General features: G+C 46.0%; 1 protein-coding gene across 2 annotated transcripts in view; it reads left to right on the plus strand.

The window, feature by feature from the left end:
• Positions 1-14,054, plus strand: part of ARMC2 (armadillo repeat containing 2) — a 91,635-nt gene that overhangs the window by 6,578 nt on the left and 71,003 nt on the right. For both annotated transcript variants that reach the window (XM_054722043.1, XM_008156780.3), the window contains exon 4: positions 8,715-8,886. In XM_054722043.1, coding sequence (XP_054578018.1) covers positions 8,715-8,886 — 172 coding nt within the window. The remainder of the gene's footprint in view (positions 1-8,714; positions 8,887-14,054) is intronic.

The following is a 14,054-nucleotide window of genomic DNA, read 5'->3' on the forward strand; positions in this document are numbered from 1 at the left end:
CTCTGCTAGCCCGCCCTCCTTCCTTCTCCCCTGGCCCCGCCTTTGCTCCTCCCTTCTCCCCTGGCCCCGCCCCGCTCTCCTTCCTTTTCCCCCAGCCCCGCCTCCGCTCCTCCCTTCTCCTCCCCCTGGCTTGCTTGCTTCTCCACAGCTTTGCTCCCTTCTGAAGCTCTTGGCTTCTTTCTATGCTGTCTTGATATGCAAATTAGCTGCCATCTTTGTTGGGTTAATTTGCATATTCATCCTGATTGGTTGATGGGCATGGCTTGGTTGATGGGCATGGCTTGGGCGTAGCGAAGGTGCGGTCAATTTGCATATTTGTCTATTATTAGATAGGATAGTTATATAAAAATAAAAACATGAACATAAAGAGTCAAATATTTGCTACCAAAACAACTCCAGCAGTCTCCTGTCCCCTTCTTCATTCTCCCCTCCCCAGTGGCTCTTACTTTAAGCTCTTTTGGCACATTTTCTTGTTTTGTTTTGTTTTTCATCCAAATTTCTAAATAGCACAGGGTCTTGCTGCTCTCTGACTTAGGAGCTTGAGAAATTATCTAATGACTTCCCATTAAGGAAGATGAAGTCTTAACTCTCGTCGATCCTCCCACGCCTCCTCACAACACATTCACCCTTTCTGTCCCCACTGCTACTCCCAGTGTAGATATAGCATAACTTTGGTTAGAGCCCTTAACCCTGTTTACAGCTGAGCCTGGAACTAGTAATGATGGATGATGATCACTTCTTCTTCCCTGCATCACTTTTTGTTTTCCCTGGGATTAGTAATTGCCTTGCTTTTTTCAGTTTTGTATTATTACTATTTCAACCCCAAACTCTTCCCAGTGCTTTACATCTTCTTCGTACAGTCAGGCACATTAGGTATTCTGTTGATTCCTCTCCTTGGAGAATTTTCCACCCTCTGTCCTAGACCACTTGCCCTGGGCGTTTGGAGCACAGCTGACTTCTCCCTCTTATGCTGGAGGTCCTGTTTCCTGTATCCAAAGTCCTCTTCTTTCTTGATTCACTGTGGATTTGGTGGCGCACTCCCTCCACTAACTTCCTGAGAAGGGGTGTGTGGGAAGGGAATTATTTGAGACCTCAATTGCTGTTTTTTTCTCTCTGGAAGTATGTAGGATTTCTCTTTGTTCCCAGTGTTCTGAAATTTTATGATAACGGGCCTTTGCTTTAGTCCATTGTCATCCATCCTGCTGGGCACTTTCAATGAGGAATCAGCTCTGGTAAATGCCCTTGAACTATTTTGATATGTCTTCCCCTCTTTTATGTTCTGTTTACTCTTTCTGGAATTCATTATTTGGATGTGGGATCCTCTGGATTGGCACTTTAATTTTCTTATTTCCTCTTTTCTGTTTCTCATCTTTTTTTAGAAGAGATGTTATCTTCTAGTTATTTTATTGAGTTCTTTTCATTTCTGCTTTCATATTTTTAATTTTCCAAAAGCTTCCCCCCCTTTAAATTATCGTTTAAAAAAATACATAGCATTCAGTTCTTGTTTCATGGTTGTAGCTTCTTAACTGCATATATTAATGATAGTTTTGATTTTTCAGTTGTTTTCTTCTCCCTTTAAAATTTCTGGTGTGTGTGTGTGTGTGTGTGTGTGTGTGTGTGTGTGTGTGTGGCTTAAACAACAGAAATTTATTTCCTCACAGTTCTGAAGATTAGAAGTCTGATGTCAAGGTGGCAGCTGGGTCGATTACTTCTAAGGACTTTTGCTGACTTGTGAATGGCTGTCTTTCCCCCCGTGTCTTCACATGGTCTTTTCTCTGTGTCGTGATGCATTTCTCTGTTTGTTTCGTTTGTTTTTCATATTAGAGGCTCTCCTCAGGTAGCTCATGCTGCTTGCTTGGCCGCCCTTAGTTGAGAGTGGTAGCATGTAGAATGGGTTGGTCAACACATAGGTTATACCTACCCACACCCACATTTATTATTATTTTCAAATATATTTTTATTGATTTCAGAGAGAGGAAGGGAGAGGAAGAGATAGATAGAAACATCAATGATGAGAGAGAATCATTGATCAGCTGCCTCCTGCCCACCCCACACTGGGGATCAATCCTGCAACCCAGGCATGTGCCCTGACTGGGAATCGAACCATGACCTCCTGGTTCATAGGTTGACACTCAACCACTGAGCAAGCCAGGCTGGGTCCCACACTTACATTTAGAGGGGAGGGTTCTGGCTGGACTGGGTTGTTTATGAAACTCCCAATGGCAGTATCTTTAGGGCTTTCCTTGAGGGCTAGTTAATTTTCTGTACAAGTGTCTTCTAGGCTCTTGCCTGGAGGATAAAGGTTGGTTCTAACTTCCAGGAATCAGGTAGAAGAAGAAGGTAGGAATGCCTGACATTCAGTGTTTAAATGTTCCATTAATATCTATGCTTACACGTGCCGAAACCAGTTTGGCTCAGTGGATAGAGCGTCGGCCTGCAGACTGAAAGGTCCCAGGTTCGATTCCGGTCAAGGGCATGTACCTTGGTTGCGGGCACATCCCCAGTAAGGGTTGTGCAAGAGGCAGCTGATTGATGTTTCTAACTCTCTATCCCTCTCTCTTCCTCTCTGTAAAAAATCAATAAGATATATATATATATATATATATATATATATATATATATATATATATATAATATCTATGCTTACATGAAGTACCCTGACCATCAACTGTGCCCAGTTAGCCCGATTCAGAGCTGCTGTTTTACCGTCTTGAGAGAACAAACCTCCCATCTACTCCTGGGCTCTGTAGCCTGATTATGTAGAGCTGGGAAAGAGTTACACAGATCTGCAGCCAATCCTCCTTATTTTAGGTACCCCTCCCGATGCCCCCGTTACTACAAGTACCAGTGACATCAACTCCTTAGACTGTCATGGAATTGGAGTGTCACTCAAGCTGCTTCTCAGTTTTTGTTACTGTGTATGTGTGTGCATGTGTGTATTTATTTTGGGTGGACTGTTTGAAAGTAAGTTTCAGACATTGTAAGACTTTATCCATAAAAATTTGTGTGCATCTCTTATGAACAAGGATAGTCTCCTATATAACCACAATGCTATCATTATGTCTCAGAAAATTAGCATTACTCAGTAATATAATTTAATGTATAGTCCATGTCCAAATTACCACTTGTCTCAAAATGTATCACGTAGTCTTAAAGTACTCATCAAAAGGCCTTTGTGAAGAAGATTATACTTGCTCTTATATTGCAGATGATAAAAGTAAGATTCCAAAATAGTATGTATGAACCGATACGCAATAAATATTTTGCTGGTCATTATTGATATGTGGCTTCTTGCACTGACAACCTTGGGAACCACTGGGTTTTGAGCCAACTACAGTAAGAGGACCTCACCTGGGCAGCCCAATGGTCTAGCTGGTTGTAGAATGGCTCTCTATTCTATAATTCTGTCATTTGACTCCTATCAATCGTTTTTAATATTGCTGTAGTTTTGTGGGACTCACTCCGTTCCTTCCCCCACTCTTTCATAAAAATTTCTATTTCTAGAGTAAACCTGGTCCTTGTCAAACTGGTACCGTTCTGAGACTGTGGGATTGGGTGTTAGGCAGAGATAATGCTGGCGTTGGCCTCTGTTTAAAGTTATTGCCGTTAAATTTCTTTCCTGTGGAATGGTTGGGTGCTAGGTGCAGAGTGAAAATGGGCTAAGAAATCCCCATGTTAAGTAACACCTTTAGTTTGAAATATTTTTGTTAATAGTGGATCATGTAAGGGTCTTAAGTATATTTCATTTTAAACAATAAAGTTTGGAGCTCCCAGTCAAGAAACTCTGAACGTGGGGCCTCACACTGCCTGCCCTTTGACAAAGGGAGGAATAAGGGGAAATGAGAGTGGGAGGATGGAGATGGGGGCAAAGAAGACAGGATAAAGGAGGAAGGTGGGGGTGGGGTATCTAATAGTTAGAGGATAAACTTGCCCCAAGAATTTGTAAAGTCCTAACCCAGTGGTCGGCAAACTGCGGCTCGCAAGCCACATGCGGCTCTTTGGCCCCTTGAGTGTGGCTCTTCCACAAAATACCACGGCCTGGACGAGTCTATTTTGAAGAAGTGGTGTTAGAAGAAGTTTAAGTTTAAAAAATTTGGCTCTCAAAAGAAATTTCAATCGTTGTACTGTTGATATTTGGCTCTGTTGGCTAATGAGTTTGCCGACCTAGGTCCTAACCAATTGAATTTCCACACTATTTGGACCTAGGACTTGTTTCATAATTCTCAGGCTTGTTTAATAATTCCTCAACCATCAATTATTCCTCAGTCAGACAGGGAAGAGGGATCCAGAGAGCAACTCTTTCCAGCTCCCACATTTAACACATCAGCTCAACTCTGCGCTTGCACGGTACCCTCCTCTCTGTTTCTCCCCCGTCTGGCTGTGGGCTGCCTGCACTCAGAAATGACCTGGGCTTCAGAGAGTGATGGGAAAATGAATGCCCTTGGTCCTGGCCACTGAGGCCTTGGCTGGCTGGTCTGACGGGCTCACCAGGGTTCCCGTTAGCACGTATGACCGTGTAAGACAGGGAAAGCCTTGCACCGTATACTCTTCCCTTAACATTTACATCGACCTGCGCTGTAGGAATGCCTAGGCACACCATTGTCCCTTCTTAGCAGCCCCACCTTCCCCGGCAGCTCTGAGACCAGGCTGCTGTGTGGTGGCAGCTATTCCTGGTTTTGTTCTGCAGCTCTGGTTTGCTGGTATTCAGATTTATAGACACGGGGGCAGCTGCTCTCATGCTTTGATTGTAGAAAGTAGGAAAAGACATGGGACCGTGTAAATAAATAGGGAATTGTGTCTTTCTTCACTATCACTTTCAAAACAGAATTCTCCCGGTGTCTCCTACCCTTACAAAGCTTCGTTATTTAAGCTCCAGGTATTTTTATTAAACTTTTTATTGACACACAGAAAAGACACAGATCCTAAAGGGTGCAGCTTGATAAATATACACAAGCTCAGCACACTCAGTAAGTGGCATTCAAAGAAAACAGACCATTGCCAGCCCTTCAGACACCACCTCCCTGCGGTGACTGCTGTCCTCACTGCTCACAGCACATGTTAGTACGAGCCATTATTTTATATTCTACTAGAGGCACAGTGCACGAATTTGTGCATGGGTGGGGTCCCTCAGCCTGGCCAGGGATCGGGGCCCATCGGGGCTGGTGGACAGGGGGGAGGGGGGTTGAAAGGGTGGGGAAGGGGCCACAGGAGGTTGGCTGTGGGAGTACACTGACCACCAGGAGACAGCTCCTGTGTTGAGCATCTTCCCCCTGGTGGTCAGTGCACATCATAGCGACTGGTCAACCGGTCATTCTAGTCATTTGGTCTTAATGGTTGCTTAGGCTTTTATGGCTATAGATAGGAACCAAGCTCCAAGTATTTGGCGAGTAAAATAAAATGTAATATATTTTTAAAAGATGGGCACTAAGAAGCCCATTCTTTGAGGTTAGAAGAAATTCAGGATGAGAAAAAGCAGACTAAGACAAAACAATGTTTTTCACTGTGTCTGGAAGGAGTGGTAGCATTACTTCCATGAGTCACCTACTGGGAGAGACAGAAGAGCCCAGGGTACCTGCAAGAGAAAATCATGGTAATAGAAATAATGTCTGATTGCCACATGCAAACGTCATGGGCTTGGGGGAATTTTTAATATTTGCTTTCTAACTTCTAAGAGGTGTGTGTGTGTGTGTGTGTGTGTGTGTGTGTGTGCGTGTGTGTGCTTCTGTTTTAAAAATTAAATCATAGCAACTTTCTGGGGTGGGATGTCATAGACTCCCGTTCCCAGCCTTCATGTAGAACAGGGGACACTCCATGTTCCCAACTGGTGATCCCAAGGATCCAGGTCAGAAATCAGTCAAGGCCCAGGTGCTGGGAGGAGAGCCGAGCCAGCTAGATCCCTTAGATGTTCCAGGAATTTTGTCTTCTTTCATTAGGTGGTTCTGTGAAAGTATTCTCTCAGTCTTCAATGGACTGGAGCAGTTTTATCCATCAGAAGAAATCTTAAATTCTGACTTTCCAGTGTCCCTGATTATACTCAAGTCCCTGGTTCATGTCATGACACACAACATGGGGAGGGGGGGGGGGTGGGTAGGAAGGTTGAAACTTACTTGAAATCTTCTCTGAATTCTAAAATGCCATGAATTGTGTATGAAAACATTTTTACTGTTTTGCTCTATAAACACCATTTTGCTCTGCAATGTGGAAGACCATTTTGTAGAACCTGACATGATAGAAATGGATGGCTTCTTTAGTCGTTTTCCCTGACGAATTTAAAAATGCTTTACATGTATCAGTTTATGTTTTAAGTAGACCAGTGAGGTGTATGTTTAAATGAGATAAATGATTTAGTAAAGGTCAACAGTAACTGGAACTAATTTGTCATTATGCCAACACTGACCAGCATTGCACTAGGAAAATCCCGCCTTCTATCCGGGAGCAGGGAAGGGGCTTTATCTTGCCATCAGAGGTAATTCAGTTATTGGGAAAAATTTAGCTTTGCAAAACCATATTTTCCCTTTTTATAAGATCTTTTATTTAGTGCCCAAAACTTTTAGAATATTTATGGAATTTATAAAAAAAAAAAGCAAACATTTATCTATCTACATTATTATTATTTGGCAGACTTCTTGGTCTTTGCTTCATATTCAAGGTACCTGCAGAGTACAGACGTTTTGAGATAAGAAAACCTCGTATCTACATTCAATATTGAGATTGTCCTAATGTATCTTATCTCCCATAATTATACCTAAAGCACTTACTTTCCTGTTTTATATGCTTTTAGCTTTTTTTTTGTTACTCTTAGCTTCATGGCCTAAGTCACATTCTAGTGAATATTTTGCAATACATTAGGAAGAATAAAAAATAAAGTGACTATTTATCAAACAAATATAGCAGAATTTATACGGACAAATGAGTGTTGTCTCCCTCAGAATAGTTGCCTCTGAATTCAGGATTTTTCTTCCGAGCAAGGTTGTGTCAGAGGCTAGGGCCTTGGCTTTGTGACTTAAAAGTAACTTGGAGCCAAATTCGGTAAATCATGAGTGAGTCACTCACATAGGGAAGGTAGCTAGCATGTCTGGAGCCTCCATAACAGGAATTGTCTATATGTTAGTGTCCCTGCAAGAAGGGGACTGCTGTCTCCATTTGGTAGCTGGGCAAGTTCAGAGAAGTCAATGGCCAGCCCAAGTTCACGCAGCTAGGCAGTGGATTCCACTCCAGATCAGTTTGATTCCAAAGTCATTTACTCTTCCTCTATACTGTGCTAATTATTTTACTTACCAGTTTTCTAGCTGTGTTTAGAAGTATGGGTCTCTAAAGTCATAACTAATTTTATGTGGTTCATGAACTGATTTCAGATGCAAATGAACAAATATTTTGAGTACACCTGAAACATTAATATAAAATAGCATTGAATGAAAAAAAATATTGAATGTCAATTGTAATTGGAAAAGAAAAAAATAACTTGAAAAATGTCATCATTATTGAAATAAGTAACTCCTTGGCGGGAGAACTCTAGTATAGATGCCTTTGTTCTCTTAAGGTATATAAGAAAAACGTGTGTTTAAAATCATGTGTCATATATGATAGATGACTTCACCCATTTTTCCAAATTATCTGACTTGAAGTTCACACTGGATTTTTAAAATATTTATTGATGAACCTGTAGGATCGAGAGTCACTCATTTCACATATTTATGTAAGTGACTTGAGGAACTTGAATTTGGTTATTTTTGGTTAGAGACCCCAAAAGCACTACTGCCCTAAATTGCTCTCTCACAGCCAGATAATTCTGCTAAAGTTGGAGGGAGGGAGGACTGACCCCCAGGCAACGCTGAAAATGGAGTTTAGGCTTCCGTGAGGTTCTGGCCCCAGGTCAGAGGCCACTGCCACCTGGAGGTTAGATCTGAGGATGCGCTGGGCGGCACTGCCTGGTGCGGGTATTTTAAAAAGTCTTTAAGGAATTGAAATTTTGCCAGTAATGTTTCTTTTCTAAGGATATCAGCATAGAATTCTAGAGATATGGAAGATAAGACATGTTTATGTCGTAAGTCCAAGACAACTTCTTGCTCTTACGTTTTATGACTTTAAATTAGTTCCTAAAATTTTATATCATTGCCCGGCCAGTGTGGCTCATTGGTTGAGCATCAACACATGAACCTGGAGGTCATGGTTCGATTCACACACCCAGTCAGACGCATGCCTGGTTTGCGGATTCGATCCCCAGTAGGGGACCTGCAGGAGACAGACAATCAATGATTCTCCCTCTCCCTCTCCTTTCCTCTCTCTGAAATAAGTAAAAGCATATTTTAAAAAACAAATTTTATATCATTTACAAAAGTACTTTTGTGGCATCCAAAATGTGTAATGATAGTATTTATATTCCACATAGTTTTTGACACAAATAGGTGCCCAATACATGTTTTCTGAACTGAACTGAACACATAAATTTGCAAAGCATGTTGAATATCCTCTACTGAATGTTTTAAGCTGTTTGCTAGCATGGATAAACTGGTGTTGTTTTTTTTAAAACACTAAGCAGGACGTAGTGTAATTAATACAATATATTTGACAAAAACAATGAACAAGAGGTATCTATACAACACATTGAGTAAGATGGCCAATGAGACGTAGAGCCAGGGCAGGGCCAGCCCCAGGGGCGAGTCTGGTATGAGACACAGAAACTCACGCCAATCCTTTAAACATTCTCTTTCCAGAAACCGAAAGCTCCGGCACCTCCCACCGCAGAAGGGGACCCCGGCCTTTCCCTCCCGAAGCCCCCGGTGGACCCCGTGAAGATGCGAAGGATAAGCAGTGCCCGGGCGCGCTTGTTCAGGGCGGCCTCGCAGGGGGCCCTCCTGCCGGACAGGACGCTGCCTCCCGCCGAGCGTAAGGCCCAGGGACCATCTTTACACCCGGGGCGCGCGTGTCTCTCGAATTTGCACACAAAACGCTATTTTTATATCCTATGTTCAAACCCCATGTGATTTTTTTTTTTTACATGAACTAAGACTCAGTTAATAGTGTGCGAAAGCTGGGTAAGAAATCTTGTTCACATATTTTTCTGGGTGTTTATCAAGAATGCCTAAATATCATAGTTTTCAAAAAACCCTTACTTGGTAGAAGAAGGAGATGAGGACAAGTATTTGCTAATGAACGGGTCTATCGATATTGGATAAATGATTTTAAAATTAGAGTTTAAAAAATTGTCCATTTCATTAGGCATTTTTAAGACTCTCATAATGTCCACCAAGCCTGGGTCTTTGGCAGGACCTCTCTGATCCCATGGGGAAATATAAGCAAACGTTGAAGGGGGCTTCCCCTGCTGTCGCGGAATTGCTGGCCGGTATCTAAACCTGGGGACAGAGGGGCATTCTAAGGCGTGGCCTCACCAGGTGGCCCTGCCAGGGCAAGCTAAGAGTTTGTCAAGCCAGGGAACATCCCCCATCAGTGGGATGACCATCAATTTAGTGGATCGCTCCAAGCATTAAAAAAAAAAAAAAAGTAGAGCAGCATGTAATGGAAAATGTTGGGGTGCACGGCAGACAACAAGGGGAGTAAGTGCTGCTTTGAGAGACTTTTTCAAGCACATACCCGTGTGTTCAGGGCCATGTTGTAAATGTATCCTAGAGTACATTTACATTCAATCGTGTTATACATTTATTATTACTCTCTATGGTCAGAAAAGGCGGAAGACCACTTTGCCGGGGCCGATGGAAGTGGCCTCCTTCAGTCTAAGGCTGGGTGGAGGGATGGCGGCAGCCACACAGAGGTGACTGAGGATGGATGCCGGAGGCTGCGCGCCGCACGGAGAAGCCTCCTTGTTTCAAGTGCAAGCATTTTCTTGCATTCATCACCCTTTAAATGCAGAGCTCATGGGAGAGTCTAGATTCATGACTTCTTATGAAAAATCTAACGGTCCAGCCACTCCGGGCCCCCGTTCTGTGCAGCCCCAAGAGAAGGACTGGAGCTGGGGGTGCCCACCCTGTTAGCCCGGGATGTGATCTGCTGTTCCCCACGTCGCCCAGCCACTTAGCTCATGTTGCTGTCTGGTTCCTGTGGTCTCCAGAGATGCCTGACAGAGCTGGAGAGGTAGCATCCAGGAGAGAAAAGACAGGCAGTGCGGGGGTGTGTGTCAGTCGGTGATGTGTAGTGCCGGAGAGTCGTCCCTCTAGCGATGCGGGAGCTGAGGCCAAAGGCCACGCAGGCCAGGCTGGGGGGACGGCCCGGCTCCATTCTGCTTGCAGGGGAAAGCCAGGGCAGGGTTTAAGCAAGGGAGACACATCACCCACCTTACGTTTCTCAGTGTCGGGGCACATTACAGTCACCTGAGCAGCTGTCACACGCCCCACACTGGGGCCGCTGCCAGACCAGTTCCTCAGAAGGGAGTGGCAGCTGCAGGAGCAAAGCCCTTGACAAGGTGAGGGGGATGGGTTCTGGAGCCCAAGGTTGGGGGTGAAGGTAGACTCAGAGAGGAACAGGGTCACTTCTTGTGAACAGGATGGCAGAGCTGGTGTAAGGGCTACTAACTGGCTGTTCATTAGGTGGCTTTGAATGCGGATGCCGCAGCCACGTTTAATGCATTGAACCAGGCGTCCTCAAACTACGGCCCGCGGGCCACATGCGGGTGTTTTTGCCGTTTTGTTTTTTTTACTTCAAAATAAGATATGTGCAGTGTGCATAGGAATTTGTTCATAGTTTTTTTTTTAAACTATAGTCTGGCCCTCCAACGGTCTGAGGGACAGTGAACTGGCCCCCTGTTTAAAAAGTTTGAGGACCCCTGCTTGAACTCTTGGAAGCTCACCCTGAGAACCCTGCTGCTTCCCGAGCCATTCGCAGCTTTGTGAAGGTGCCTGAACAGGGGGATGTGTCACCCACCCCCTCGTCTTCTGTGCTTCCCTCATGGCCTAGCTCCTTCCCTCCTGGGCCCCCTGGCCCTTGGCCACAGCACCCCAGTTGTGCTCAGGGAGGTGCCGTGGGCGGCAGGGACCCTGTCCCAGCACCGAGGCAATCTTCGCGCCTCCAAGCTGCACCAAAGCATGTCTTCGCTGCGGTTCTCTTAGCCACCACCTCACCATTTCCACCATCCCCTGGGTCTGTGTCAGCACCCAGGAAGCTATGGCAGTTAAAAGGCGCTGTCCCTTTAAAAGCGCACATTGCCCCATTAACCCATATGTTGTAGCGCTCTGGCCTTGCTGTCATTGTCATCCGCACAGGGGGTCCCTGGGCTGGTTTCAGTCTCTGTTGTGTAGAGAAGGGATCCTCCGCTGGGTAACTGTAAATGGAACCGTGTTCGCGGAGATGGTGACGCCCCTCCCTTGGGTGTGAAGTCATCTGCAGCGGCTACTGCCACAGGCCGGGCTCGGGGTGTGCTGACAGGTTGGGAATTTCCAGTTTAAGAAAACGAAAGGGGAAGAGATGTGTGTACCCATCTTCGAGGGCCAGCAGTTTCATTGCTCTGTGTCCCAGGTCCGGTTTCCGGCTGGCGAGGGCAGTGTTGCTGACATCTCCTCAGTTATCCAAGCCAGACAGAGACCTCAGTGCAGCCTGCCCCTTCTCACCCATCACTGTCATCTTGGCCATCACCACCCCCCACGGGCTTCCTCCATGGGCTTTCTAAATACTTCTTGGGTCTGCGTTCTCCTTCCCACCTCTGCCTCACTGCCTCGGTCACCTCTGGCCTTGTCCCCTGGTCTTCCGCCCTCCTGTCCGGCTCCACCCTCACCCTCTGCGGGGGCTGCAAGTGGGTCAACACAAGGTCGCTCAGCCCTTGGAGCAGCCAGCAGAGCCTGGGGAAGCCAAGCTCCCAACCAGACGTGGCTGTGGGCCTGATCCCTTTATCTCCCCGGACCACAAAAAATCAGGTTCTGGGTGTGCCATCGGGGATAAGAGGTCAGGAAGCAAACAAACGTCAGATTGCATCATCTTCTTGTTAAAAACCCTTCAGAGGGGCCCCCTGTGCCTAGAAGGAGTGTTTGCCAAACTGAGTTCCAGGGAACTTTTAGCAAAACATTAATAGCTTTTCCTTGGAAAAAGGGCTCGGTGCTGAAATAGGTGCGCTTACGCTCTCTCGCTCTCGGAGAGACGCAATACACGCGAGCATGTTCAGAGGGTTGGTAAAGCCCGTCTGGTAAAGAAACCGTTTAATTTTAATCCAACCCAGCATTTCACAAGCCTGCTTGGCTATGGAACCTGTCTTTTGGGGAACACAGTTTGAGAAACACTGACCTAGCACGGATGTTGGCACACTTTTCCTGCGAAGGGCCTAATAGTAAATATGTCAGACCTTGTAGGTCATGCAGTCTGTACATTTACTCAACTCTGCCCTTATGGAAAGCAACCGTCGACTGATTGGTGGCCAGTGAGATTTGAATTTCATATAATTATCATGTTTGTTACAAACCATGGTTTTCCTTTTGATTTTTACCCCCAACCATTTAAAAATATGAAAACCGTTCTTCGCTTGCAGGCTCTACCAGAGCGGGAGGTGGGCCAGACGTGGTGGTAGTTTGCCGGCTCCTGGCCTGGGGGATGAAGCCCCCACTCCTCGCATGTACAGCCCTGTTGTGATCAGTCTTAGTCTCCAGGCCCTTCTCTCAACCCTCCCTGCCCTAGCCCACCCCGCAGGCTATGCACCAACAATGTGGAATTCCTTGCATTTCCCCACACCCGCCCGTCCTGTTGTTTCGAGCCTCACGCAGGAACTGCTGTATAATTTGTTGGACCTGGTGCAAAATGAGAATGCGGAGCTCTTTGTTAAAAAATGATTCAGAATTTCAGGATGGCAACAGCAAACAGTAAGCTAGTACGGGGCCCTTCTCAGCAGGGCCCCGCTCGACTATCCAGTTTGTACACACATGAGGTTGGCTGGGACTCGAAGCTTTTGTTCCTCCTTCTCAGATCTCCTTTTTTTCTCCAGTTAACCCTTCAAAATGCTTCCCAGGCTCCACCTCCTCTCTGAATCTTTCCCCGACCAACTCCCAACCCCTCAGGACTCCCCCATTCTCTCTGTCACCCTTCCCTGGCTCCGACCGCTACTACACTCGTCTGTACCGCATTTCTCTCTTTACCCAGGTCTGCTTCTCTGTCTCCCCTACTAGACTGAGCAACTTCAGAGGTGAAGAGGTTTTTCTCTAATTGTAGCCAGAGAGACTAAGACAGGATCTGGTATACAGCAGGTGGTAAAGCAGTATCTGTGAGCTGGAACCGCTCCTGCGTGGTAATGCTGACCCATTACAAAGTGAGTACAGTGGGCTGCAGAGATTTGCCGGGAGACACGCGGCATCGCCACTCGTGCTCAGTTGAATGGCGGCGCTCCATCCGGAGCAGGAGTGGGCCCCAGGCAGCCTGCACTGGGGGCTGCAGCTCCTTCACCTCTCGGGTGGGTAGGTTTCCCCCTCTAGGACAGTAGCCCATGGCGGCTGGGACTTCTCGTTCACCACTGGACCACCAGCAGCTGGAGCAGAAGCTGGCCCACTGGCGTGGGTGCTGAATAAATATTCAAGGAGGGAATGAATGAAAGAAACAAATGCTAAGACATAGGCTTAGGCTAGAGCGTCTTTGTGATCTAACACAGAATGTGTGCCTTGTGATTCAGTAGTAAAGATCTCTACGGGAGCCTGCACTGTGCAGAGAGCCCTGGGCCAGCAGCCAGGGCTCTTGCGTTCCATGAATAATGACGACACTGACGTCTAGGTTTTGAGTGTGACAGGTCACTAGGCCATGTCATTCATTCTCACCACACCCCCAAGAAGTGGGGACCACGGAAGAAGGTGAGGGAAAAGTTGAGTGGCCTGCTCGTCACACTTGAGCCCACGTCTGCCGAAATGCAAAGCCTACTCTCTTCGCACGGTACTGAACTGCCTCTGTGACCTCACACTAGTCACTTAACCTTTCGGGTTCTCTGTTTTCTCATCTGAAAAATGAAGGCGAGCCTAGCCAATCTCAGGTTTCCTTCGGCTTTACAATTCAGTGTGCGGACGCAAGGTGCTTGATCGGAGGCGTAGACTAGGTGGTTTTGTTGTCGGTTTTCATTGGTTTGTTGGTTCAAGTGCAGA

The sequence above is a fragment of the Eptesicus fuscus genome, chromosome 10 (assembly GCF_027574615.1).
Source record: "Eptesicus fuscus isolate TK198812 chromosome 10, DD_ASM_mEF_20220401, whole genome shotgun sequence".
NCBI lineage: Eukaryota > Metazoa > Chordata > Mammalia > Chiroptera > Vespertilionidae > Eptesicus > Eptesicus fuscus.